This window comes from Calonectris borealis, chromosome 18, assembly GCF_964195595.1.
Source record: "Calonectris borealis chromosome 18, bCalBor7.hap1.2, whole genome shotgun sequence".
Classification (NCBI taxonomy): domain Eukaryota; kingdom Metazoa; phylum Chordata; class Aves; order Procellariiformes; family Procellariidae; genus Calonectris; species Calonectris borealis.
In genome coordinates this window covers 12,924,208-12,949,372 of record NC_134329.1, presented here as the reverse complement: position 1 = coordinate 12,949,372, position 25,165 = coordinate 12,924,208, and the positions used below count along the sequence as shown (strand labels likewise).

The following is a 25,165-nucleotide window of genomic DNA, read 5'->3' as shown; positions in this document are numbered from 1 at the left end:
AACAAAAGCAGCTGAAACAAAGTAGAAGGAAAACACAAGATATGACTAGAATTTTCTTTCCTTAATTTCTTGAGATGCAAATATCTGTTCCACTACCACAGATTAACTTGTGTACGTGACCCATTTATGGAATCTGTTAAAAGATTTGTATTTTCTTCATCAGAGACAAAAGGGGTTTTTAAATTATTATTTTTAAACAGATTAAGGCAGAGAAATATAGCATTGGCCTCAAGTTGCACCAAGGGAGGTTTAGACGGGACACTAGAAATTTCTTTACTGAAAGAGTGGTCAGGCCTTGGAACAGGCTGCCCAGGGAAGTGATTGAGTCACCATCCCTGGAGGTATTTAAAAGACGTGTAGATGAGGCGCTTAGGGACATGGTTTAGCGGGCATGGTGGTGTTGGGTTGATGGTTGGACTCGATGATCTTAGAGGTCTTTTCCAACCTTAATGATTCTATGATTCTATGATTTTCAATGAATATGAGAAAGTGCTGCTGAAAAGTACAAATGGAAGAAAAAAAAAAAATTAATAGCAACAACCTGAGCTTCCCTTCTATTTCTTGAGAGTCCTTCAGGTACAAACAAGTTCCAAATTAAAAGTTACACAGAAAAAAGGTATAGTTTGTTCGTGAGCAGGTAAACATAACAATCGAAACAACAGCTGTTTTCACCGGACACACAACATTTTCTTTGTTAAGTAAGCTTAAGTATTAGAAATAAATATCTAATTAAATATTCACCTATTATACTGGTTCAGCAAACTTTTTTGCCAGTATACTTGGCTGCAGAAATGTTTGTATAAGAAAAACGAGCAAAAGATATTATAGTTCCTGAAACTATTTTTGCAGTCGTGTCATATACAATAAGAAGTCTTTGACTCTTTTTCCTATTACTAGCTCCTTCAGTTAAATTACCAAGTATTTTGCTTTTAAGCTAGATGGACGCTATTACAAATTTTCTAAAATTTCAAATATAAGACTGCCATACATTCTTCCCTTAACCGAATTCTGCCAAGTCTTCAACGAGACAGGAAAAACTTCAGATAGCCAGAGAAGTTGAGCCATACTTTATTTGGTTGAAAATACTAAGCTACATATCTGAGATGTCTAGGACCTTACAGGAGTAAAAAAAGGAATGGAGTTCAAAGGATCAACAGACCTTCTATGAGGAGATCTGGGTTTATGAGTTCAGTTATTCAAAAACTGAAACCTTTGAAAACAGAATGATGTTAATCATCTTGCTCAAAGCATGTTGTGGCCCTTGCAAAGCCTTACATAAACAAAGTCTAGACCCAGGCTGAAAACTGAATGGAAGTTATACTTAATGTTCTCAAGTCCTCGTTTATTAATGTTTGGTTCGGACCAGCTGGCCATTTTAGTGATGTCAGGTTCTTTCCTCTCCTCAGCATTCTTTATATTATGTTTATGGCCAGTTAATGGTTAGCATAAAGTGATGTTAAGGTGTATGATGCACGTCTATCTCAGCTGGGGTTAGACATCTTCTGATGGTTCTGATGGGTACATTTAGAGTTGGCACACAGTTAGTACTAATACTAGAAAGAATCCCTTGGCAGCTAAAAAAGGAGAGCATTGAGCTGAGCTGTCATTAATAGACCAGTCTGACTTCTTGGTCCCAGTCACATGCTAGGATACAAGAAGTTACATACTCATAAGAGTACACTGGCACACTGCATTTTCCATGAACAGGGGCATAGAAAAAGCAATGTGTGAGTAAAGTATTTTAGGTCACCTCAAGCTGCTAAATTGGTGTGTTTCATGGAGCAAACTATTCATATTGTATCTCAAAAGCAAGAAGTAGCACTTTGAAAAATATAATCCATAAATAAAATCCAGTTGGAATTAATACAATACAGACAATGACTAAGCACAGGGAGAACAAATAAACAAATAAAGTTGAAAAACAGGAAAAAAAGTCGGCTGCTAATGGCCTACTTTAACATTAACACTTGGGTCATAAAAAAAATTAAAACTACAGTAGCAATCTTAAGTATACTACAAGCATTTTATGTATTAAGCAAATAAAGCAAAATCATTAAGGTCATTACAGGGTTTTTTTTTCAGTTAAGACACCAGCAATTATGCAAACTATTTTACCGGTGCATTAAATACTCTCTTTTCAAATTGTCGAATCTGTGTCTACTGGAGAAGGTCTATGAAGAGAAAAGATCAGAGCAATTGTTATCACCTGAGGTCTCAAAAGACAGTTTTAGGTGGAAAGGTAGACAAATGGCCCAAGCAAGCCCTTGAACACAGCTGTAAGACAAGTTGTGTCATAAATGAGACCCCATGCTGAATAAGTAGGCACTACTGACTTCCTTTAGCAATGGCTTTTTAAGTGAAAGAATATTATCATCTAGCATCTGTTCCGAGATTCTTTTGACTGAGAAATTCAGTAACAAGATCCCCTGGAGTTTAACAAAAAGATGGGGAATACATACAAACTGCAGGGTCACTAATTCAGGCCATTTGTATCTTATCGTTTCTATGTTCCACATTCCCCCAGATATGTGTTTTCTATTACACCTACCTCCACTGCAACACTGCTGCTGTCTTCTGTCAGAATACAGAAGCCTTCCAAGAGACTTCTGAAATGAGGATACTTCCAAAATTTAGTTCAATGTGCCAGTCAGCTACTCTTTCTTTTATCATTTAGCTCTGCTTCTTCTCTTCCTATTGTGTACAAATACTGAACGTCAAGGCAGAAGCCAAGATGAAAAAAAATCACTGTAAGCTTGATCACAGCAATAGCCTCAAAATCCTGGCCTGCACTCAGATTCTCTCCCCCTCCAGCTTTAAAGTATAGATACCAACTTCACTGGAGAAGTAATAAAGGCATAATTAAAGTGATGACAATAGGACCCAGTAGATTTTTTTTCAAAATCCCAGCCATAGCTGACAGCAGAAAGAGAAGAAACTAAAACTACATAAAAATTATGCTCTTAGATACATCATTATGTCAAAAAAGTAAGCAATAATAAATTTTCTAGGAAATATTCTAGGCAGCATAAATCTCAGTAGTAATAGATGCTTCACAGCAACATGAAAGCCATGTAGAGTTTGCCAGAATTACTTCTTAATGCTGATGAAATACAAGCAATGTCCTTCTGCACCCCTGCTCTGCTTCAACTTCAAGGTGGCTCCAAGTCATGTTCCACAAAAACATAGACAGAAAGGAAAAGAAAAGTAATGAGGCAGTAAAGCTCCACAGGGTGTGGTCATCACCAGGTGATCACTCCCCTGGGCACTGAGCTCTCATCTTCTAAGAGGGTGAATATTTTACAAACCAGGACATTGGATTGTTTTATGAATAACATGTGCGTGTATTTTTTGTGCAAGGAGAAAAGATGAAATTGGCAGCTTGAAATGCTGAACAGTAGTTTCAACTGAGTAGTATGGTTCACAGATTAATTTTCTTTCCTTCAACGTTCATGAGCTAACAGAAAACTCTTTCTGTTCTGAAGCTAAAAACAAACAAGCAAACATCAAACCACCAACTATAAAGACCAAACATTTTTGTATGTATACCACCTACCATCAAATAAAATGGTGAAAAGAATACTGCTGGATACTTACAGCATACAAAGTCTGCTTTAAAGCACTACTCTGATTTTATTGTCAGTGTCTAAACATTTCTTTGGTGTTGCCCTAATTTTTTGAGCCAGGCAGAAGCTGACACCAGAGGGAAGAGAAAATTTAAAAGTTTTTCAGAAGCTTTTTTCCCTCTCTTGACATTAGACTGTCCATCTCATTAGACTTGCAAATGACTGAGGATCTACACAGAAATATTTCAAAGCTGGTAGTACAGAACACATTAGAGAAGTACCTGGACACCTCATTTTCATGAGGAAGTCACAAGGAGTAAGGCAGATGCACTCGCAGAAGGACAGACAACGCATGAGAAGAAATGTAAGTGAGTTTACAGAGCAATCATGACAACTTCCCCATCTACATTCTTTCCACACCAGCAGTCTGACCCTATCTCACTTTTCACTGGAAAGGCTCCTAAATCTAATCTCTGGAGAGCAATCAAATCCCTCCCATGTAGCCCTGTCTTGATAACCATACTGAACGAGACAACCCATGTTTCTAAAACCTGGTCACACTGTTCAGGTGTGTTCATCTTATGCAGCCCTGCACTATCAACAATTCAGTTAACTATTCTCCCAAACACCTTTTCTTCAGTTTGCTTTTTTAATCTCATCAATGATGTTGCTACATAACTAACCAACTGTAGATTACCATATTAAAAAAGAAAAAAAAATATACAGTCTTTATATATTTATATATAATAACACTTTTAAACCTGTATTTTATATAATATATTTGTATATCTATTCCCCCCCATGCACGCACACACACACATTCCAAGCCCATTGTTTTGGAGATCTGCAGTTTCAACTGGAACTCAGTTCTATCCATCATCATATCAAGGATAAAACCCATTATTAACCAAACCACTCTCCAGATCAGAACATGAAGAATGCATTCTAGTACATAATCTCTATTTTCAATACATTACCAAATTAGTCAATGCAGGTGATGGTATCGTTTACTACATTTCCCCTGGAGGGACTGAAAATTCTGTCACAGGGGAGAGCAGAAAAGCTTACATGAAAGGCCCTTTTCTGCAGCCCCCTCCAGTTGACTTGTTTTGCAAGGGACAATTCATCTGTTCCTCATGGAGAAAGTGATTCACTCCTATTACACAGGGATCTTACTGCACATAAACAGTCTGGGCTCTAACTGACAACCTGTCAGAGACTCTAAACTTGCTGGGAAAGCAACAAGAAGCTGTTCTTTCAGTCTGTCCTTCAGGGCCGTTGGCAGTATGGAACACAAGTGAGGTGCTGCCACAACAGCCCTAACACAAGTTTGAGATACCCACGAAAGTCTGAGCAACTGTAGCAACTAGATTTGTTGGACATAAACACAGGTTTCCCCAAGACAGAAATGCTGTCCCAATCATAAACAAAAGCAGTTCGCTATTACTTCAGGTATTACCACAACAGGAGAAAGAAGGAAAACTGCTTAGAATCTTAAGCAGACATTTTCTTAGAAACCAGTCCAGCCTCCGATAACCTTGTTCCTCTCTAATCTGACCTACTCATACTCAAAACTGGAGGAGTAGCAACACTGTCTTCTTAGAAGCTAATTTTGCAGTGACACAAGACTCCAAATAGACACTGTTTGCCATATGCCATACATTCAACATAAAAGTAGATTTAGCATAATGGGATAAGTATTAATGACTCTCATACTCAGCAGGTATAGCAAGATGATAAACTGAAGGGATTAGAAAACTGGAAGTACTAAGTATTTTTTCCAACACAGTATTCTTATTAAAAAAAGAAATGAATAGAGTTTAAATTGACATCAGGAGATGCCACAGAGCAAATAGATTACACTACAAGTGTCAAAACCCATGCACGTTTAAAATAAGTCACACAAAGCTGTGGAAATCAACAACGAGATTTTACAACCCGTATTGTGGTTTCCAGCTCTCACATCATTGGACCTGTATCATCTAGCATACTTCCATCATAATAATACAGAGAGAAGATAAAAATTTATTTTCCTGAAATGTGTACCTGAAAACTCAAACATTGTAAATCTCTCCCTACGTGTGCTGCTTACAGTCAGCAGTATCATGTGCTCAGATACACCCCTCCCCAAAATTGCTTCATTTACACTTTCAATTTGAGTTTCCTCTCCATTTCACACCACTCTAACAGAAAGCCAATCACTATTTATTACACAACAGAAGAACATGTTAAGAATACTCTTCAATCTTTTCTTTGAACAGCAACATGGCCCAACAAAATAGCATCAACTACAATAACATTTTCTATTTACATATAAAAGTAGCTTCCATTTATATACTACATTTCTCTCAGGAGTACTTCTAACTTCCCAAAATGACAAGTTTACATATCTTATAGAAATTGCTCTGCATCATTAACTTGCCAAGAATTTCATTTCGTCAGAGTATCCAAGGCTAAGGACATGTCAGAATGGAGAAGTTAATCAACATATGCAGCTTTCAGAGTGATACTCAGCAAGGAATTATGACCTGTATCACCACAGAAAGACTATTCAATTGAGCACACAATTCCCTATCAGCCTAGCATGGAGGAATAAGCAAACAAAACCAAGACATGAATGATTGCCTTAACAAATAATGTAAATCGAATCTACTTTAATACCATTATACTAGCAGCCATTACGACTATTCTATTTACCTAAATTAGAAAAAAAGAAACTCAAACATACTTACTGCTTGCTAGGTCACACCCTGAATATCATGTTTGCTTAAAAACATAGTAAGACTACTTCTTCTGTTACCTTTTCAGTTACAGATAGCCTTCCAATTTATGAAGGCTAGCCAGGCAGCAACATGCAGCAGAAAGCACAAAAAGTCAAATCCTCTGACCATGGTAAAAATTAATTTAAGCAACAGAAAAATTTTGGGATATCTCTGGTGGGATAATGAACTTTGTAACGTAGAGAGCAAAAATAACAGAAAAGCAGCAAAACCCTCTAATTGCCTAACCTGCTTCTGGATTAAACTTCTGGAAACATATCCTATACACTTATTTTTAAGCAGGCACACCAAGCAGAAATACAATCTTCACAGGTGGCACGTGTCTGCCTTTCTGTATTCATCCTTTTAGACTTCAATCACCTATGAGTTTCATTTCACTTTCCCATCATACCACAACAAATTAAAAAATGAAAACTAATAGCCTGGCAGAATTCGAAATAAAGGCCTTTCTTAAAAAAAAAAAAGACAAAAAAACACTTGCAGGGAAGTGGGAGAGTAGGGAAGAAATGCTTGGTAAGTCTGAACCACCAGCTGATGCAGAATACAGAAAGTGAAAAATGTAAACACAAGGCCAGTTAGTGATAGGGTGCTAGAAATTATTTTCACTGAAAACAGTAAACACTATGACCTTCTGCTTTAAGTGTATGTCGTTTCCCAGAAGCACGCAGAAAAGCTGACTGGGAGAAGACAACCTGATGGTGCAGGGCCTAATAAGATTCATGCTTCTGCAGAAAGCGTGCCAAAAGAGTAGCATGCTCTTGGCAATTTATACCTGTTTATGGTCATGAAGTATGAGTCTAACTGAGAATTGATACATAGCCTGGAGATGACTTAGCCCTGGATTTCCATTCTTCTGAATCAGGCGCAATGCAAAGAAAAATCAGCATATATACTCATGCGCACACACATGCATGTGCAGTGGAAAGGATTGTGCCAACCACATTGACTATAATCAAGTATCCAAGGTCCTTTCTTCAGCTACAGAAACTTGAGAAGTATTTGTTACATGCTAATTTTTTTTAACGTTTCAGCAAATATTAATGATACAGCCACTCTGACAGGAATAATAGCTTGAACACTTTCAGCTGTTCTAATCCTGCCACATCATGCCACCTCTCAGAGAAAAAAAAATTCTGAGAAATTATGGAGCCAAGGTTTTGTTTTCTCCAAAACACAAGCCACACAGCCTTCAGGGTAAAGATTGACTATGGCCTATTAGGGAAAGAGTCACAAGAAGTTTTGCAGGAAGCAATGACTAGAATACAAGATAGCCCTCCAATGTTTGAAAGATGAAAAAATAACAAAGGAAATTATGACTAGAGTAACATTAGGATCTTACATGCTGATTATCAAAAAAGCACTCTAGCTTTAGTTTGTGACAGGCTTCTGTATTGTTACACTTCTGTGCTAAGAAGTATATGTACGTCACTGCTATTATCCTTCTCCCTTTGACATTTGAACTGTGATGTTTTGTAGACTTACTTCAAGTCAGCTGCTAATAAATTAAATCCATTGTAAAGATGTCCTTCTACTGAAACTTTCTTCAAGTAAGAGTAGCTGTCCAGATCTCCAGTCAAGAAGTTTGTAACAAGAGCACCTAAGAAAGAAAAGTACATAGAGCAACTTGTATGTGTGAACTCACTATTCTGACAGGCTTGGTAAAACAAACAGTAAGACACAAGATTCCTGTTACCAACAGGGTATAACACTGAAAATAAACGAAACCAACCCAAACCAAACAACCAACCAGCCTTTAGAAGTCTTACAGCATTGTATCATGTTCACATTAAGAGCTTGACTTTTACTTTGAAGAACTCAGTCAAAAGCTCTCGGTCAAAATTTCTACAGAATTCATATTTACTAACTATTCTATACTGGACGTGCCTTTCTTCTCCTCCCACCTTGCCAAACTCTTTCTTGTCTTGCTTCATTTCCCTGATCTATGACCCTAAAATGAAATACAAGTGACATGGTTCATTTTTTTCTCTGTATAACATATATTCCCAATGCAGTACCATATGACAGTTACAAACAGACCTATATTTACTTAAAAAAACCCCCACAGATGCACTCTTTCAGAAGAGTTTTTTTTCTTATCATTTCTGCTCCTCTGATTATCAATGTGTAGGGGAGAAGGGACTACAATAATCTTTTAGGCTAACCTCCAGCATAATCCAACTTGCATTGTTTCCCTGACTTAGGTGTTTGAACAAGAACATACACATTTTTAAAAAGTCTACTGTAATCTAAATCTAGCTCAATGCTTGTCTAGTTGTTCTGACTGTTAATTAGAATTACTGTCAAGACAAGACGGTTGATGCTGCATTTCTTGTCTGAATGTAACTTCAGGCTCTAGGAATTACATCGTTTTACTTTTGCCTGCTTGATTAGAATATCATTATCCAAGTCAAGTTCCACATAGAGGTACTCAAACTCATCAGTTCACAAATTCTGTTTACAGCACATAACCATTTTATTTGTCCATAAAGCGGTGTTAAAAAAAATTTTAGCTGCATGTGTTGATTAAATACTGTAATCATCACTATTTTACTGGGACACCAGGGCTTGTTTGTCCAGTTTCTTCTTTTTCTATTTCTACTCCTTCATACCTCTTCCTTTTGCATTTTTATCAATCTTTGGCTGCATATAGTTTGTCAGGGCTGCCATCTTGCCTTTCTTACTGATGCCCAGCCATGTCCCACCTTCTTTTCCTTCCTCCATATCCAGACCTAATGGAATAAGTAAGAGTTAGGCTATTACATTCATTTTAAAAAATCTCAAGCTTAAATCAGAATTTCTTAATGCAAATCCTGAGTCTTGATCAGGCTGGATAAAATGCAGTAGGCACAAGACTGTTTCTCTGGACAAGTGAGGTAAGCCCACTTAAATTACCCGCCTTCCAATTCCGCACTATCAATATCTTCCAAGCTACTGCAATAATAGATGAGAGATAATGAGAAAATTAAATGTAAAAGCAAAATTATAAGCTTTGCCTATATGCTAGAATTCATATAAAACTTTAAGTAGGCTCAGAATACATGTTAGCTCAAAAGCAAATCTCAGAAGATTAATGTTATTTGCAAGTTTAAATTTACAAGTAACCAGAAAAATTTAGAGTAAGCTAGGTAACTGATAAAAATCTTGGACTCCGGTAACAGTAATTTACACTGAGGAGGGGGAGCCACAAAAGTGAAGCCCACAACCAAACCTCTTAAAAGAGAGTACAAGTTAAAAAAAAAAACCACAACCACTCCTTATTTGTAATGAGCTCATGTTAACCAGCAAGCGCTTAATGGAAAAACAAAAACTAGTTCAATATAACATGTATACTCTTAGAAAGCTTTTAATTCTGAATCATCATGTCATAAGATAACTTTCATTAGAGGATCAAAAGAACAGGTTTTGGATCCTTATTCAGAAACTCCTTTCTTTCGTCAGTATCCAAAACTTCAATATCAAGTTTAGCTATATCACATCTTTACACAATACTTTTACCACTGTTCTCTACCTTAACTGAAAGGCACGCAGAAGAAAAACATACAGCTTTGCTGACCAATGCCCAGTGATTAACATATAGCAATTCCTGTTTTCCAAAATTGCTGTAAGTGCAAAATATTTTTTCATTTTTAAGTCACACAAAGAATAAATTTGATTTATTTTGGTTCAACTTGCTGCTTTCATTTGAGATAACATTACTAACTCAGAGGCATAGATTCATGGGATCTCCACAGATACACCCCCTGGATGGAGAATATACCAGTTTCTTATGCCAAATATGGACAGAGCTAACAAAGGCATAAAAGACAAAAATTGAGGGCCCTTCTGTTTTCAGGATAGTGTTTTTTTTTGTTTTAAACTGCTACATAGCAGGGGAAGCAGCATCCAGAATGTCTGGCACGAAACAGAAACGTCAGCCAGAACTTCAGAAGCAAAGGAGTTGCAGTGCAGCGGGAGTAATTTACCCTCACAGGCCTCCCTGCCAATGACAATAACACACAGCATCAACAAAGAGTATTTGCAAAGTCAAAATCTTGCATTTAAACAACGCTTTGTCTTCCAGAGCTTCATTTCTGTTTCTGAGAAAAGGCAGAATTATTGATTATACTTAAAAATGACTACAGATAGATTCCCTACAAAGGAGAACCAGACAGCTGAGTGACTGTACTATCAGTTTAGCAAAATGTAGACATGAAAGCTAATAAACTGATGGATCAATAACTAAAATTATTCTGTAGCCTATAAATTATTAACCAATACGAAATGAGAAAGTTTTCACTTTCTTGAGGCTTGGTTTAATGATTTCAAGTCACTATTACAGACAATGAGTCTGTGGCATAACTAATTCCACCTATTTTGAGAAGTATTTAAATGTATCTGACAAAGCTAAAGTAATCATTTATGATGGACAAATTAATCTTATATATTTCCATTGCACTGCTTAGACTGAAATCAGTTACAGAACAAAAAACTGGGAAAAAACCCACAAGATATTAAAACACAAATAAGAAAACAGTAGCACAACTCACCTTTCAAACTTATGACATGTTTTCCCCAGAAGTAAAGGGAAGAAGCATATTTCTTATTAGAAATGGAACACCACCACCCCAATAACAAAAAATCCAGGCCATAATTCCCTTATAAATTGTCTGAAAACCACTCAAAACAAGACGACATACACACCACTAAGGATCTCATTGCTGTTGTCCCAAAAATCTGCCGATTTGGATGGTCTGTGGTAAAATTCATCTCTATTAGCTGCTAAAATAAGCCTGTAGAACACAAGAGGAAAAAGATACTATTACTTATAAATAGGAACTTCACAGGACAGGCAGGAAAAGAATCCTATTCTTGCCACAGCGTTAGCTCATTTTAAGTATGAAACCGTCCTTTATCCTCTCATCTCACCTTTATCGCTCAGTGTAAAGGTCGAATGACACCTGACAGCAGACTTCTCTCTCATTGTCTTGAGACATTTAGCAAGTCTTATCTTGTTGTGTGAACGAGGCAGCTATTATTTTCAAAGAATAATACTTACAACACAAGAGATTGAATTAAGATGGCATAAGCAATCTTAAGATTCCTCAGCATGTGAAGTTACAGCTTAATTAAAGAAAATTTATAGGTAACTTATCAAAGAAATTTGAAGCATGGAAGTATGTTTTTACTGGATCATTACTTAGGATCATGTATTCACAGTATTTTTTAATCTAACTTCAACATCTAAAGCTCTATTTATGTGGTTCAAAGACACAAGTCAGATGCTTTTGCCTGTAAGTACCCAGAACAGAGCTAAATATGTGATAGTCTCAAAAGTCCAGACCCACTGAAATTCATTTGAAGAAATGACAGCATGCTCAAGGAGGCAGAGAAGTAAAGGGAAAAGGCGTGGGGTTTTGTAACAATCAAGAGGTATTTTGGTGGGGCTTTTTCCCCCTCTGTTTTTTGTTGTTTTGTGGGGTTTTTTTTGCGTCTGTAGTTGCTTGCATAATCTGAGTTCTACCAGAACAGTAAGACAAAATAGTTGAATTGTTAATCAGAGTCAGCCTTTGCAGCAGAGCAACTACAAGCAGCCCTGGAGGCTACACAATCAGGATGTAGGAAGAAGTTATGAAAAATAATATGCAATTGAAAAATGCTGCTGGATGAAATCCATTATTTAGATTTAGAAATAAACACATCACTCCACAAGACCAAGTGCTGTCCTGACAAAAAGCATGCTGCAGCTCTTCACATGCCATCTAAAATTTGATAATTTTAGAAAACAAAGAGATACTAAAAAACAGCAGACATTATCAGGAAACGGCAGTGACAAAATTCTGCTAGCGATACCTGGTTCCCTCTGCTCTGTACTTTGATAATTATCATAAATGGCACCTGCAGACTTGAAAGACCAAGTTCAACATGATATTTAAGAAGCAGTGGACATACAAAATAGGACAGGTCTTCCTCAAAAGTTCCAGGCTTGGCAGCAATGCAGATCAGTCAAATTCAATGGTAACACCAGTTCAAGCCAGTGAGACTGTGAATGTAAAGCAGGTAAGCCAGATAGCTTCAGAGGAATTTAGAACGGTCTCAGTTCTTGGCCTTTGAAAAGCAAAAACTGTTTCTCCGTCCATTTCATCCAGCAGAAGTTATTAAAACAAAGCAAGTTGTTCGGTGTACGCCCTTACAGATCATACAGATACCTTACTGAATGCATGCCACAGTCACTTCATTAGCAGCGTTAGTACTGTAACACTAGAAAGAAAAGTCTAGGCTAATCTGACTGTGCACATCCATGTTTTGAAAGTGAGGAAGTTAACATTTTCTGTTATTCAAAAGCAATGGAAGACAGCATCAGAAACTAAATTTAATGACTTACTGCAACATCAAATAGATCTATAAAAAAAAGCTTGAATTAGAAGCATTACTGGGTTTCTATGCTGAGAATCAGCATTCAGACACCACCATTTTCAAACCTATAGATGAGCTTTCACTTAATGCTGCTCTTCCATCAGTCTTTTTTCAATCATTATTTTCCAATTAAAAAAAAAAAAGTTTTTTTCATTGATAGAACATGCTCACCTGAAGAGCAGGTAATGGATTTGGCTGATCCAAGTAAAGAGCAGAAGACTGTAACCCTAGGCAAGCCATACGCTGGAGACTCAGGGCTGCAGACATGCTTGCACACAACTCCACCACACCATGCTGTGATCTGACAGCTAGAGCTTCCAGAGTCCTGCTCATTATTACCCATAACATGACTTGCCTTTATTTCAATTGCGAGATTGTGAGTGTTTCCCATTCTCTCCAGCTAGGTTGCTTAGTATTTAAATTTAAATACTAAATTTAAATGCCATCTTTCAGAAACCTGCAGATTTTTTTAACCAGTTTCCTATAACCTTAGTATCTCCTTCACTGTCAGTTCCTCCTACCAGCTGCACATCAATTACATTTACACAGCAGAAGCCAAGGTTGCTACTGTAAACTGAAGTTAGACCATACAATTTTCATTCTAATTTTTAAGCTACAATACACAAGAATCAATTCCAATGAAATCTCATTACTTTACTCAGCATTCAAATGTACTGACATTTTCTGCACGTTTCCAGACCTTTCCTGCAAATTCATCTCTTCATTAACACAATGTTAAATGTTTTAAAACATGATCATGAGGTGCCAGTTACACATTAGAAATACTACAGATAATGAATTATAATCCGCTGTAGAGAAAATAAAAAAGGCTAACACTTCAATGGCAGCCTTTCCGTAAGGAAGATGCTTAGTATTTTGCCCAACAAAGATAGCATCTGTTGGAAAGCACAGCATATCTTTCCAATGCCAAATAATCATAATATCACTCCTTTCAGACTTGCATTATTTCTCTTTTTCTAGCTGATTCTAGTCTTTGACCTATAGGCTTTCAGCTGGTTTACCAGATTTCTGTCATCTTGCTTGAATATCATCTACAACATGCATCCTCCTTTTACAGATTTTTATTTAAATAAATATCTCTACTGTTAAAAAATAGTTTGGCTGAAGTGCATTTCTCATTTGCTGAAGCTCCAATTATATTTTGCCTTCAATAATTCTTGACACGAAACCACGGTTTGTTTATAGTATTTAAATACTAAAAATAAGCAAAGTCTTTTTGGTGTGATTGAATATTCCCTATCTCAAGTTTAGTACACTTGCAGACTCCTAGACTCCTAAATTTAGCATAAGGCTAGTATACAGGATCTCTATAATCAAAACATCTTCATTTTGTCTTTTATGAAACATAAACATACTGAAACGGAGCAATATTAAGTGACCCTCATCTTCTAATAAATTGCAAAAAGCCTGTTCAGCTATTTTTATAGCTGACATAATTCAACTGTATTAGGATTTACGTATTAAGATTTATTTTAATGTTGAGGCAGAGGGATGAAAACATGAGAAATCATTCCATTAAAGCAATTTCCTACAATGCAATTCAGTTCCATAAAAAGACTCTGTGATTATAGCTTTGAAGCTTGCAACATGTATTTATTTGTAAGACGCACACAGTATAGTTCAGAAAGATGTAAAGGCAGCATGTTGCCTTTGACAATAATAATGGACTACAGTAAAGCGTTTGTTACAATGCACTAAACTTTACTACAAATAGACCTGTAGAGAGAACACAGAGGAAAAAGGATAGAACAGCAAGTTGCAAGGGTACAGGAAGATAGAGATTCGTTAGTGTATCACAAAGGCGAACTGTAAGCTTTTTGCTTAATTAGGTGCTCATGAAAATTGGCCAATGTACCGCTCTAGAAACCAAAGTCTACCTGGATAGAAAATTCTCCTAAGTGTTATGGAGAACATGTTTTAGTTTGAGAAAGTTTATTAGCCAACGATATGCAGTTTGTCTTTTCAACTTTTAATGCCTATTTTAGACACTTTCTTTTAGTTAGAGAGGCAAAGTAGAGGATAGCAAGAAAAGTAATTGTAGATGCCTGTTTTCACACCAACAGACAAATCAGTGTATCTGCAGGTACAGGAATCCCCTTTTGGTTGGGAAAACCATTCCAAGACCTCACCGTGAAATAAAAAGAGCTATAGCACAGTGTAACACACGTGAGTTGTCAGGAAAAACTATGCTTAGCAAGAGACTAGTACAGAAGTCTAACTTGGTCTAATGGCTATAATACTGTTCATAGAATTAGGAGGGCTGGGTAGCATTCCCAACTGATACTCAGACCTATGACCTTCAGAAAGCTGAGGCAAAGGTGAAAAAACAATTAGGAACAATTTAAGAAGAACGAACTTCAACATTCTTCCAAATAAAGACAAGCAAAAAGATTTAGTTATAGCGTGTTAAGGAAAAAACAGGGGACTAAAGTTATGTCTCTGATGTTAAAATCTGACACCAAGAACAGTATGGCCTAGCACTTATCACCGAAACAGATGGCTCAGAATAATTTATCTCAGAGGTATAGAGCAAGACATCCCTTAACAAAAGGTACCAAGAAAGTTAAACACAATTAAATATTCCTGAATTTGGGCCAAAACATCTCAAAAGTGTTTTCCTATTTTGACATTGATAGCAAGTTGTTTTCTGCTATAAATCAATAATTTCAATCTTGATGCAATTTTTTATAGCAAGCAAAGTACTCTAAGTTTTACTTTTAAATATTGATCACAGCAGAAAGTTCACTTGGCAAACAACTACAGTTCACATCCAAAGGGTTCTCCCAAGAGGCATCAAATTGATGAATATGTCTTTTGCTAACTAGCAACACAAAGAAAGTCAGACCAAATAAATGTATATATTAATTCAACACCAGCCACATCATAAACAAAAACCCTTTTTAGGCAGCTTCCAGATGCAGAAAGGAATGCACTCTATGGACAATCGAAGTTTCGGTTCTCATTTCCTTTCTTTCTATAGAATGGCATCTGCTTCTCAATACAAAAGGGCAGAAAAACAAGTCAATGAAAGGCACAATGATTTACTGAGCATACTGACTGACAGTTTCTGGATGAATACCAATACTTGTACCCCACAAAGTAATATAGAACGTATACAGTATGTATAAATACAGAAAGCAATAGAACTCTACAGTCTTCTTACTGGCCTGAAGTGCTATCTTTCTGTTACATACTGAATGTACTCAAAAATACTGATGTTGGATATGAACTTTTAAAATTAAGGGCTGTAATGAGAGAGGAAATTATTACAGGAAGTTTAGTGTTTGGGAAACTCAGTGTATGACATCAACACATCCAGTAAAACTTATGTAGAAGCATGGATGCTTGTTTTGTCTTAAGTTTTTGGCTAAACATCTAATACACATTATTATTAGTTTATTACCTAAAATTTTAATTAATTTTAAATTTTAATTAATTTTCATTACATAAAATTTTAACATGACTGTTAGTTTATTACCTAAAATTTTAATTGCAAGCAGATTTGGGGGAGGAGTAAGGCTAGGACACTTACTAAAAGTTCCTTATTTTCCAGTTAAAAGGACTACTTGTTTTACATTGATACAGGAGTATAATCAGTTTGAAAGCAGTGAGATTTGATTTCCAGCGTTTTCTGAAATTGTAAGTACTTAATTTTAGGACAAACAGCAACTGAAGATCTTTAATTCCTCGTCCCAAAAGCAAACTGATAGGCATAAATAACCTTGACCTCATCTATCCATATTTTAAAAAGCAACTGCACCTATTCACAAGCTAGCCAGTTCTGTCGAAAACACAGTGGAAGAGTGAGCAGTGGTAGCCATGATGTTAGATGGAACAGAGCCATGAACTACACAATGAACAAGAAGGTACTGTTATTGGGAGGAAACAGGACAAAGTGGCAATTCAAAGTTAACGAGAAGCTACCTAAGCAGTTAAATTTCAGTATTAGTACCTCTTGTACTCATAGTGTATTACTGTCTTGGCTTACAAGACTGGACCAGCACATATTAACAGACAAGAAATTAATACACAGAACGGTCAAGTAACTGCAATACTTCTGCTCTACTGTCTGCCCATTACTTTCCAGGCTAAATTCAAATTGTTGGTTTCAAACTGAAAGCCCTAAACATATCTACCCCTACTGAAAGAAATTGCATCTTTTCCTGAACCTCATTGCTACAGCTCTGATGCCCCAACACCACCATTCCCCTTTAAATGATAAAGTAGAAGGAAGGACTTTCAAACTCTGGATTACAATACTTAAAAGGATTTATCCTACACTACACGATAAGACCACCAGCAAAAGGTCCATGATTACAAAGCCCAAGTCTTCTGACATAGTCTAAAACCCAAGGGTTCTCAAAAGGTTACAGTAAGTCCTTCAGTGGGGAAAGTCACAAAGGTAAACATTACAAAAGCATAATTGAACACCTAATACTGACATAAGTTTCTAATTCAAAACATCGGCTACAAAAAGAAATTGTATAAGAAACTATAGAAACAAGTGTGTTTTAACTAGAACCATCTTTACCTGTATGCATTTTTTGAAACTGGTCGGGGGTCAAATTTGAATAGAAGGATGCACATTGAAGAATTGATGTTTAAATCTTGCTTCTTCCACAAAGGCTCAGTGCAAGGTCATTCTGTAAGAGCCTACAAAGTAAATAAAGATTATCTATTATACTGCAAATTATAAAAAGATAACCTTGCTTCTACGCTGAAGCTTAAAGATTGCAATGTTCTCACTAATAGCTCTCAATAAAAAAAAAAAAGAAACAGCACAAAATAATTTGTTTCAATGAATGGTTTACTACCAAAATTCCTATAGTGGTTGTTTCAAAGTTATGCTTGGCTAATTCACATTTTTAGAAAAGAAACAAGCATCAGAAAAATACTGACAAAGTCTAGAGCGCTAGCAATACATGAAAGAAAGACTATTATGTATTTTTCTGCTCATTACAATACAGTACCCCTGCCTTAAGTAAGGCAAAATGCTTCTGTTAGAATAAATGAGAAAATAAGACTCAAACTGTTGCAGAAGCTGGAAAAAGCCTGATCAAAGACACTCCCAAACCTGTAAATAAAGTATACTTTAGACCAAGCTATTATTAAAGTCCAGGAGAAAGTATTATTGTTTATCATCAGGAAAAACATCAGGTATAAACAAAAATACACTGGACCAGAGTGTACATTTTGATGAATAGTTTCCAGCACTTGTGGTATGTTTAAAATTCTGGCCATGCTCAGATGGCATGACAAACGTGCTTTTTATTTCAAAACCACATAACAGCTTTCAAATATTTTGTGTTGCCCCAATGAAAATTTTTCATAAAACCGCAGCCTGATCCTTACTTTTTGTGGCTGTTAAAACAATTAGCAGAATGTTACCAACCAACCACACATAACCATGTTTTACTGCTACTGAGAGTTTCTTCCATGCATATCTTTTTAAGGTAGGTGAAGAGGGGAAAGGGACAGGCAGAATACCACAACTCCAAGACTATCCGAGCAACCCAGTGACTGAATCAACTTCTGTACAAAAAGTAGGATTTTTAACCATACTTCCAGATATCTAAAAAGTGTCTCTCTTGCTCTTTAATTTCCACATCATTTACCTTAAGAGATATCAGGAAATGGATAATCTTGACCACATTTCATATTACCAGAAATAGTGCTACAAGTGCAGCATTTATACAGATTTTTTTAATTAACAGCTTGCCAGTAGCTGCTGGCTCCTGTTAAGCCACAGTTCAGCACTACAACTAGCGTGCTGTCGCTGTCATGGCACAAGTTCAGTCTTGCAATCTAATATTCTGCAAAAAGACTCTTCTGTTGCAGAAAATGAAATAACTCAAAATGAGGTGCAACACTCCTGACACGCTTGCCAAGGCAAAAGAAAACTAGTGCAAGAGAGTGTGTGTCTATGTATATATCTCTGTCTCACAAAGTATTTTAAATTCTGTTCTGTGACAAAAGGAATTTCCCTCCCAAGACAACTTCATAGTCTCTTAGCTAAGAGCAGCAATAGCCTTGCCATCCAAACCATTTTCTGTTTAACAGATTACACAATAAGGCACCAGAAAAAAACAGAATTAAATCACACTGTAGGCTTTCTTTGCCTCTGACAAGTCAATCCCAAAATAACTGGTTTAGAAATTAATCATAAATTGAAGATGCAGACTTGAATTTTGGATAACTGATTTACTAGCCAGGTGTTTAAAAAGATCCATAGCCCGCTGCATTTAGAAAATCTAATTAGTCTCAAGAAGGTGTTATTACCCTCCTCAGACTCCTATTGCTGAATTTTCAATAGACTGCAACCATACTGGACTTGTACAACCGATCTACCAGTTCTGGAAGACTTGGATCTTCTACATACAGAACTTGTTAGCTTTTCACAAAACTTGGGATCTTGTATCCCAGCTGCTTTATGTCACTAAGCATAAATAACACTGAGCTGTTCACGCCTTCCACTCCAACTCTTAAAAAGAAACTGAAGCAAAACAAAATTACAGTCATGGTTCAAATCACAGAGCACATATTTCCTAGAGCAACAGACAGCTTATGAACTAGAGCACAGTGCCATTCCCAGATAATATAATTAAAACATAACACAACTGTAGGTACTTCTGAAACCTTTTACACTTATTTTTTTACTTTAAATTTCTGATGCTGTCCAGATATCCAGGCAGTATCTATATGCCACACCCTACCTCAGTTTCTTTATTCAGGATACCATTTCTTCTACCAGAAGGGATTTAAATTGCAGAGCTTCCTATTCATGTTTTCTCCTCTGGAACATTATGTTGTTCTTTATTCTGCACCAGCTACCTTTCTTTTAACCTTGTCTTGTCTCAGTTCAGAATGTCCTTGCCTTGCTTTATGTCCTTCTCTTGCCTCCAAACATACTTTGCCTCTAGATGCTTAGTCATTAGACATTTATTTTTCTGTTTGGTAATTTTTCTGTCCCCAGCAGAACATGGAAGATGGGTTTCTTCATGACTCAGGTTCTTCAGCACGCTTACTGTACAGCCAGAACATAGTCATGAAGATTATTTACTTCCATTCATTCTACTGCACCTTCCAAACAGGTCCGTATATACACTTGGCAATCGAACCAGTCTAGCAGATGAACTACACGTTGGTTAACGTCTGTAGGAGCTTGGGGTATCAACAAGTCTGGCAGATTTTCCCCGTTGAAAGACTGGGCTCCTAAATAATCCTCTCAAGGATGCACAATCCTATATAACATAAGCCTCCATAAAGGTTGGGGCAAATAACAGTTACCCCTCTTTCCCGAATGATGCAAATCTCAGAGCAGTGATTGTTTGTGTAACTTAGTGCACAGGCTACACAGAAACCAAGGAGGAGTGGTTCCCCTCCGCCCCCCTTCAAAAAGTGAATTTTTTTGCTGAAGTCATTACTGATGAGAGACTCAGATTAGGATAGACAAGACCTTTCAAACCCCTCTCAACATTTCAGTTAGAACATTGCAATAAATGTCAAACTAAGAACAAAGGTTTATTTTAGCTGACTGATTGCTGCTGTTCTGTTCCTCAAGCAATCTTCTCACAGACAGCTCCACAAGTAGATGGAAACAGCACTCCGTCCTTAACAACAACTTGACTGAACATCAAATTGGGGGCAGGAGGAACGTCAGTGAACAACTCTGCTGCACCAGGCTCAACGCTGGGCAAGACGTCCTCCTTCCTCTTCCAAGTTCTGTAGGTGGGGAGTTCTGTAGACAACGCTCCCCCCTCCTCCCTGGCCCTCAATATCTCAAAAACAAGAGTTGCCAGCTGTGTTTATAAGCCACACTGTACAGATGCAAATAAGTTGCTGCACCAAAAAGGAAAAGCAACACATTTTCTGTTAACAAACATATTTAATACTAGCAGTTAGGAAAGCTAAACCTGGTAAGAGCATTTTAAAGCAGCACTCTTTCATGTTAGTCACATTTTTGAACATGCAAACTCTAACGTACATTATCAGATCTACTGCTAGTTGCGCTTCCACCAAAAAAAAGCAAGTTTATCACACACTAGTGATTTCAATTATGCAGATTTCAATTTTAGAGTTCAATTGTTTTATCTTATCTTTTCCTTTTCTCCCCAATCTGCAGCCTACAGGGGAAGTGAACTTTTTGTCTCTGAACCAGAAAGCCACCAGAGCCAAGCTTAGCCAGTGACTCACGTGACACATTGATGATGCCAAAAAGATCTGAATTAGTAATGGAAAAGTCTTCGCAAAAGAAGCAGCAGCACAAGACTGATCCTAACCATGGCTCTGCGAATTCATGTTGCAAAACATTCCTTGGAAGCCCAGAAAAAAAATGGACAGATTATGTTTGTTAAAATAAAAGACAGATAATCTCAAAGAGCTTTAGTTTGTCTTTAGGAAGTGTACCAAAAAGCTATGTAAAAAAATAAATCTAGATTGAGTGATTACTTGCCTGTTTGTTGAGCAACTTGTTACAAAAACTTACAAATGAGTTTAATAAGCAGTTCCATTGTAATTACAACTTCATGTGCCCTTCGGAAGGTAAAAGGCTACAGCTTCTACTATCAAGGATATATTACTGGCTGCCCATCAGAAATGAACCTAAATGCCCATCAGAAATGTCCATAAAACACATTAAATAAAATTCATTAACAAAGTGGCTCATGGATCAAGCAATACACTAGAATAACACTGTACACTATTGTTCACTGGTCCCTACCTCACGTAGACAGAAATGTGATAGCTTCATTCTTTTCGCCTTTTCCTCAGTCGGAGCATGAAGATTGACATTTATAAATATTAAGCCATACCAGACTATTTCAGAAACAACACTCACAGCTCAGAAGAGATTCCCTTCAAAACTACAGGTTGAAAAGTATCCATTTACAGCATCAGCATAAATATGGTAGGTGATTTTTAAAACTTTTTTTTTTGGACAAAGTACAAAGAAGCACACTTGGTGAAAGCAGGGATATAAAATACAATTTTAATGGGGAACTGTCACTGACTACTCTTGCTGACTATGGAGGTATGGTTCCCAGTATTCATTAGGTGTCCTGCCAGATAATTAAATGGATTACTCAGTAAAAAACTGTTGACAACTGATCACTCATAAGACTACTATTTTAATAAACAGGTTTCAGGCTCCATTAGCTGATTTATTGAGTTCCCTTCAAATAAACAATTCAGTCCAGTTGTTTGTGCAAAGGTCAACATAAAGCTTACACAAAAACTGCCAGTCAGAAAATAGCAGAATAAGTTTGTAACACCCGCCATAATTATCTAGAGGGACAAATATTTTCAACACTTTGATGCTTTTCGGGAATCCATATTCATTATTATTCGTTACTGCTAATTTGACAGCAGTATCTTTTTGTAACCCCATCAACTCTGCTTGATGTTATTACAGTTCTTTAAGTTACATTTGTGCTTTTAGTAACTCCAAATATCAAAACAGTATTATTTATCTTGGGCTCCACCTGCCGGCCTTGAAACAAGCATAAGTGTTTACAGGTCCTACATAAACAGTCCAACCTTTTTTGTTATTCAGACAGAAGTGTTTAAGCCAGCTAAAACAGAGCTATCCCTTAAAATAACAGTGATACTTAATTGGCAAAGGAGGCAACCAATGTATTTTAGTACCTTCCTCGATCAAAGCTGACATTGCATTTGCAACACGTGTTGTATTTTTATACCCAGGGCTGGATGTTAGCCTTACAATATATTTTTATTTAATAATTTTAAGTCAGACTCAAATTTGGATATTCTGAAATTTGAGACAATTAACAAACATTAAGAGGAAAAAAAACTGAAGACAGGCTGTCATAGACATGATAAGTACATAAACATTTAATCGAAGAATCTTCACACAGCTGTCATTCTTTCAAGCTCAAATTCACATAAAAGAGGGTGCTGCAACTATGGGGATGAGACAAGCATATTGCACAGAGCTGCCATTACAAAGCCGATGTGCTCAACTCACAGCCTTCCCATCAGATCAGGGAGAAGGGAAGATGAAAAAAGATAGGTCAGCACTGGCTTCCACACTTGCAACTTGATCCTACAGCAAGTCCAAAGCTTGACCAAAAGCTGACTTTCTAGCCCCGTTTCAGCACAGAATGTGACTTCAGAACTATCCTTAGAGACACAGGAGGTGGGTTAATTAAAAAAAAAAAAGTTCAAATAAAAAAGGCTAAGTTGTAGCACAACACATGCCTTCTGTTTTTCTTTCCTGAAGACAATACAAGCCAGAACATGCATACTGTGCAATATGACAAGGTCTGCAGCATGGGGGGAAAAAAACTTACTATAAGGTGGAGACAGTGAAGACTTAACTGCTCTCTGGATAATGAGTTTTTATAAAATACAGTTTGATTATTCCTAGTCAATAAGACAACAGTTATCAAGGATGAAATGGTAGCAACAATATCCAATTTCTGTAATATGTTTCTAGTTTGCTGTCTAACTTACGCCTAATACACACAAACCAGCTTGACAAGAATTACAAACATCCTGTAATTAAGCGTTCTGCTCCAAATGGCACTGCTGATTTGGAAATGACATTAAAGTAACTAACATTCTTATTCTGTGCTACTGTGCTCTGTTAGACAGTACAGCGCGTTGTTTTGCTCGTTTCAATGATCTGTTAAAAGCCTGAGTGGATACATGCCAGCATAAGGTAGCGTTTAGAGGGACTATCAAGAGACCAAAACATGATAGATTGTGTATGTTCTTTTCATAGGGTTCTACCATCATTTGGTTGATTAGAAGCAATCAGTTCACAATTTGGCATAAAACCATTTTACCCTTAAGAACTCCCAGTAGCAGCCTTTGAAAAATGAAGCCATTTGTTAAGTATTTTGTTTTCGCAAACGAAGCATCATAAATAACATCTGTCAGTTACCACAGCGATCTCAATTGCTTCTCAACTGATCCAAAACTGTTGTTTAGGTGCAGTCTAAGAGACAGCTAAAGATCATCAGTCACTGGATTCTGGTAGTTTTATGTACCACAACAATAACTCATGGTCAGCAGAGTCTAAAACTGTTTTACTGGTTCTTTTGAATTTGTCCAAAGGAAACTGAGCACTACACTCCTCAAATGCCCATAAAAGAATAAAATTGGATGCATTTTCTTTCAGTAGTGGAATGAGATTTTTTTTTTTTTATACTGAGTTTTAAAATCATGGAAAATAAGAGATGCTCGATTAGTTTTTAAAACTAACCTACTTTTTCTTTCCCACAGAAAAGTGTCTCACAGCTGCATTTTTAAAAGCATTTTACTGATTTGCTTTTGCACTTCCCTTGTGGAGCACATGCTCCTGTGTAGTAATATTAATCATTAAAGATAAAGATGAGAGGGAATAGATGGATCCATAACCTGCTGCCTTTCAGATTGTGCCATATAAAGACAATTTCTAACTAACCAAGGGTTTGTAACCCTACCAAGGTGAAGAGTCAGTCTTCATTGCAAGAGACAGCAATGCAAAGTGGAACACTTCTGAAAACACAGAAAATAACATGTAAGGTGCATGCCATTCCCAAGTTTAATAAGCTAATTTTATTTTCAGCTCCCCAGTTTCTCTGTCTGGCATCTTACTATATTAAGTCCATTGTACAGCTCCCAAGAGAAACAAAGACCAATAAATATCACCTTTCAGCACATCATGTTTTAAAAACATTTGCAAGAAATGGAGTAAGACAGCCTTTCTCCCAGTTTCTCAAGAGTGCTAGCAATTGTTCTCTGCCACAGTTCTACAGACCCAGAGCCTTTTGCTAGACTTCTTCCTCCTTTTAGGCAAAGACTGTTATTTTTAGCTTTCACAATTCTTAGGTTTCCTTCAGTGAGGAAGCAGCTAAGAAGCCTTTTTTTGGGCAAGAAAATCCATTTTCCATTTCTTATTCGTAGAAAGTCTATGTTACAAGTAGCTGGAGGAAAGACTTACTAGAGGAATCATATATACTTGCTCTGTTCTTATGTTCTCCCCTAGAGATGTTCCTCTAGACCGTCCCAGAGAAAGAATAGCAGTCGATATGGACCTTTGACCTGACCCAGTATGTCTGGTTTATATTCTTAAGCTTAACTTCCTGTGACAGAAGGGCTGTAATCATCACTTGTATGTTTTTATTCCCACCCTTCCCACCTCATCTACAGTAACTGAGCTTACTACCTACCCTGAACGAAACTTAGAGGGGCCATGGGGTGATAGACATCCTACAAATTTGGCGGGGGGAAGAAGGGACCAAGAAAAAACACAAACCCGCAGCAGTTAAGTAGATGAAAGAACTTGTGCAAGTATGCTTACTTAAGAAAAAACACATTCATTTCTTTCAAGACACAAAATGAACATTGCAACACAAGAAGAGCTACAATCAAAGCTTATTGCTTTGAGTTCAAATAATCCTTCTA

General features: G+C 36.8%; 1 protein-coding gene across 3 annotated transcripts in view; it reads right to left on the bottom strand.

The window, feature by feature from the left end:
* The window catches only part of TANGO2 (transport and golgi organization 2 homolog), a 38,669-nt gene that overhangs the window by 11,443 nt on the left and 2,061 nt on the right, over window positions 1-25,165 (bottom strand). For 2 of the 3 annotated variants that reach the window (XM_075168003.1, XM_075168002.1), the window contains exons 2-5: window positions 17,289-17,410; window positions 11,024-11,112; window positions 8,953-9,072; window positions 7,826-7,940 (exon numbers count right to left, since the gene is read on the bottom strand). In XM_075168003.1, the coding sequence (XP_075024104.1) occupies window positions 7,826-7,940; window positions 8,953-9,072; window positions 11,024-11,112; window positions 17,289-17,344 (380 nt within the window). In that variant the 5' untranslated portion in view covers window positions 17,345-17,410. The remainder of the gene's footprint in view (window positions 1-7,825; window positions 7,941-8,952; window positions 9,073-11,023; window positions 11,113-17,288; window positions 17,411-25,165) is intronic. The other variant, XM_075168004.1, reaches the window with a different exon arrangement.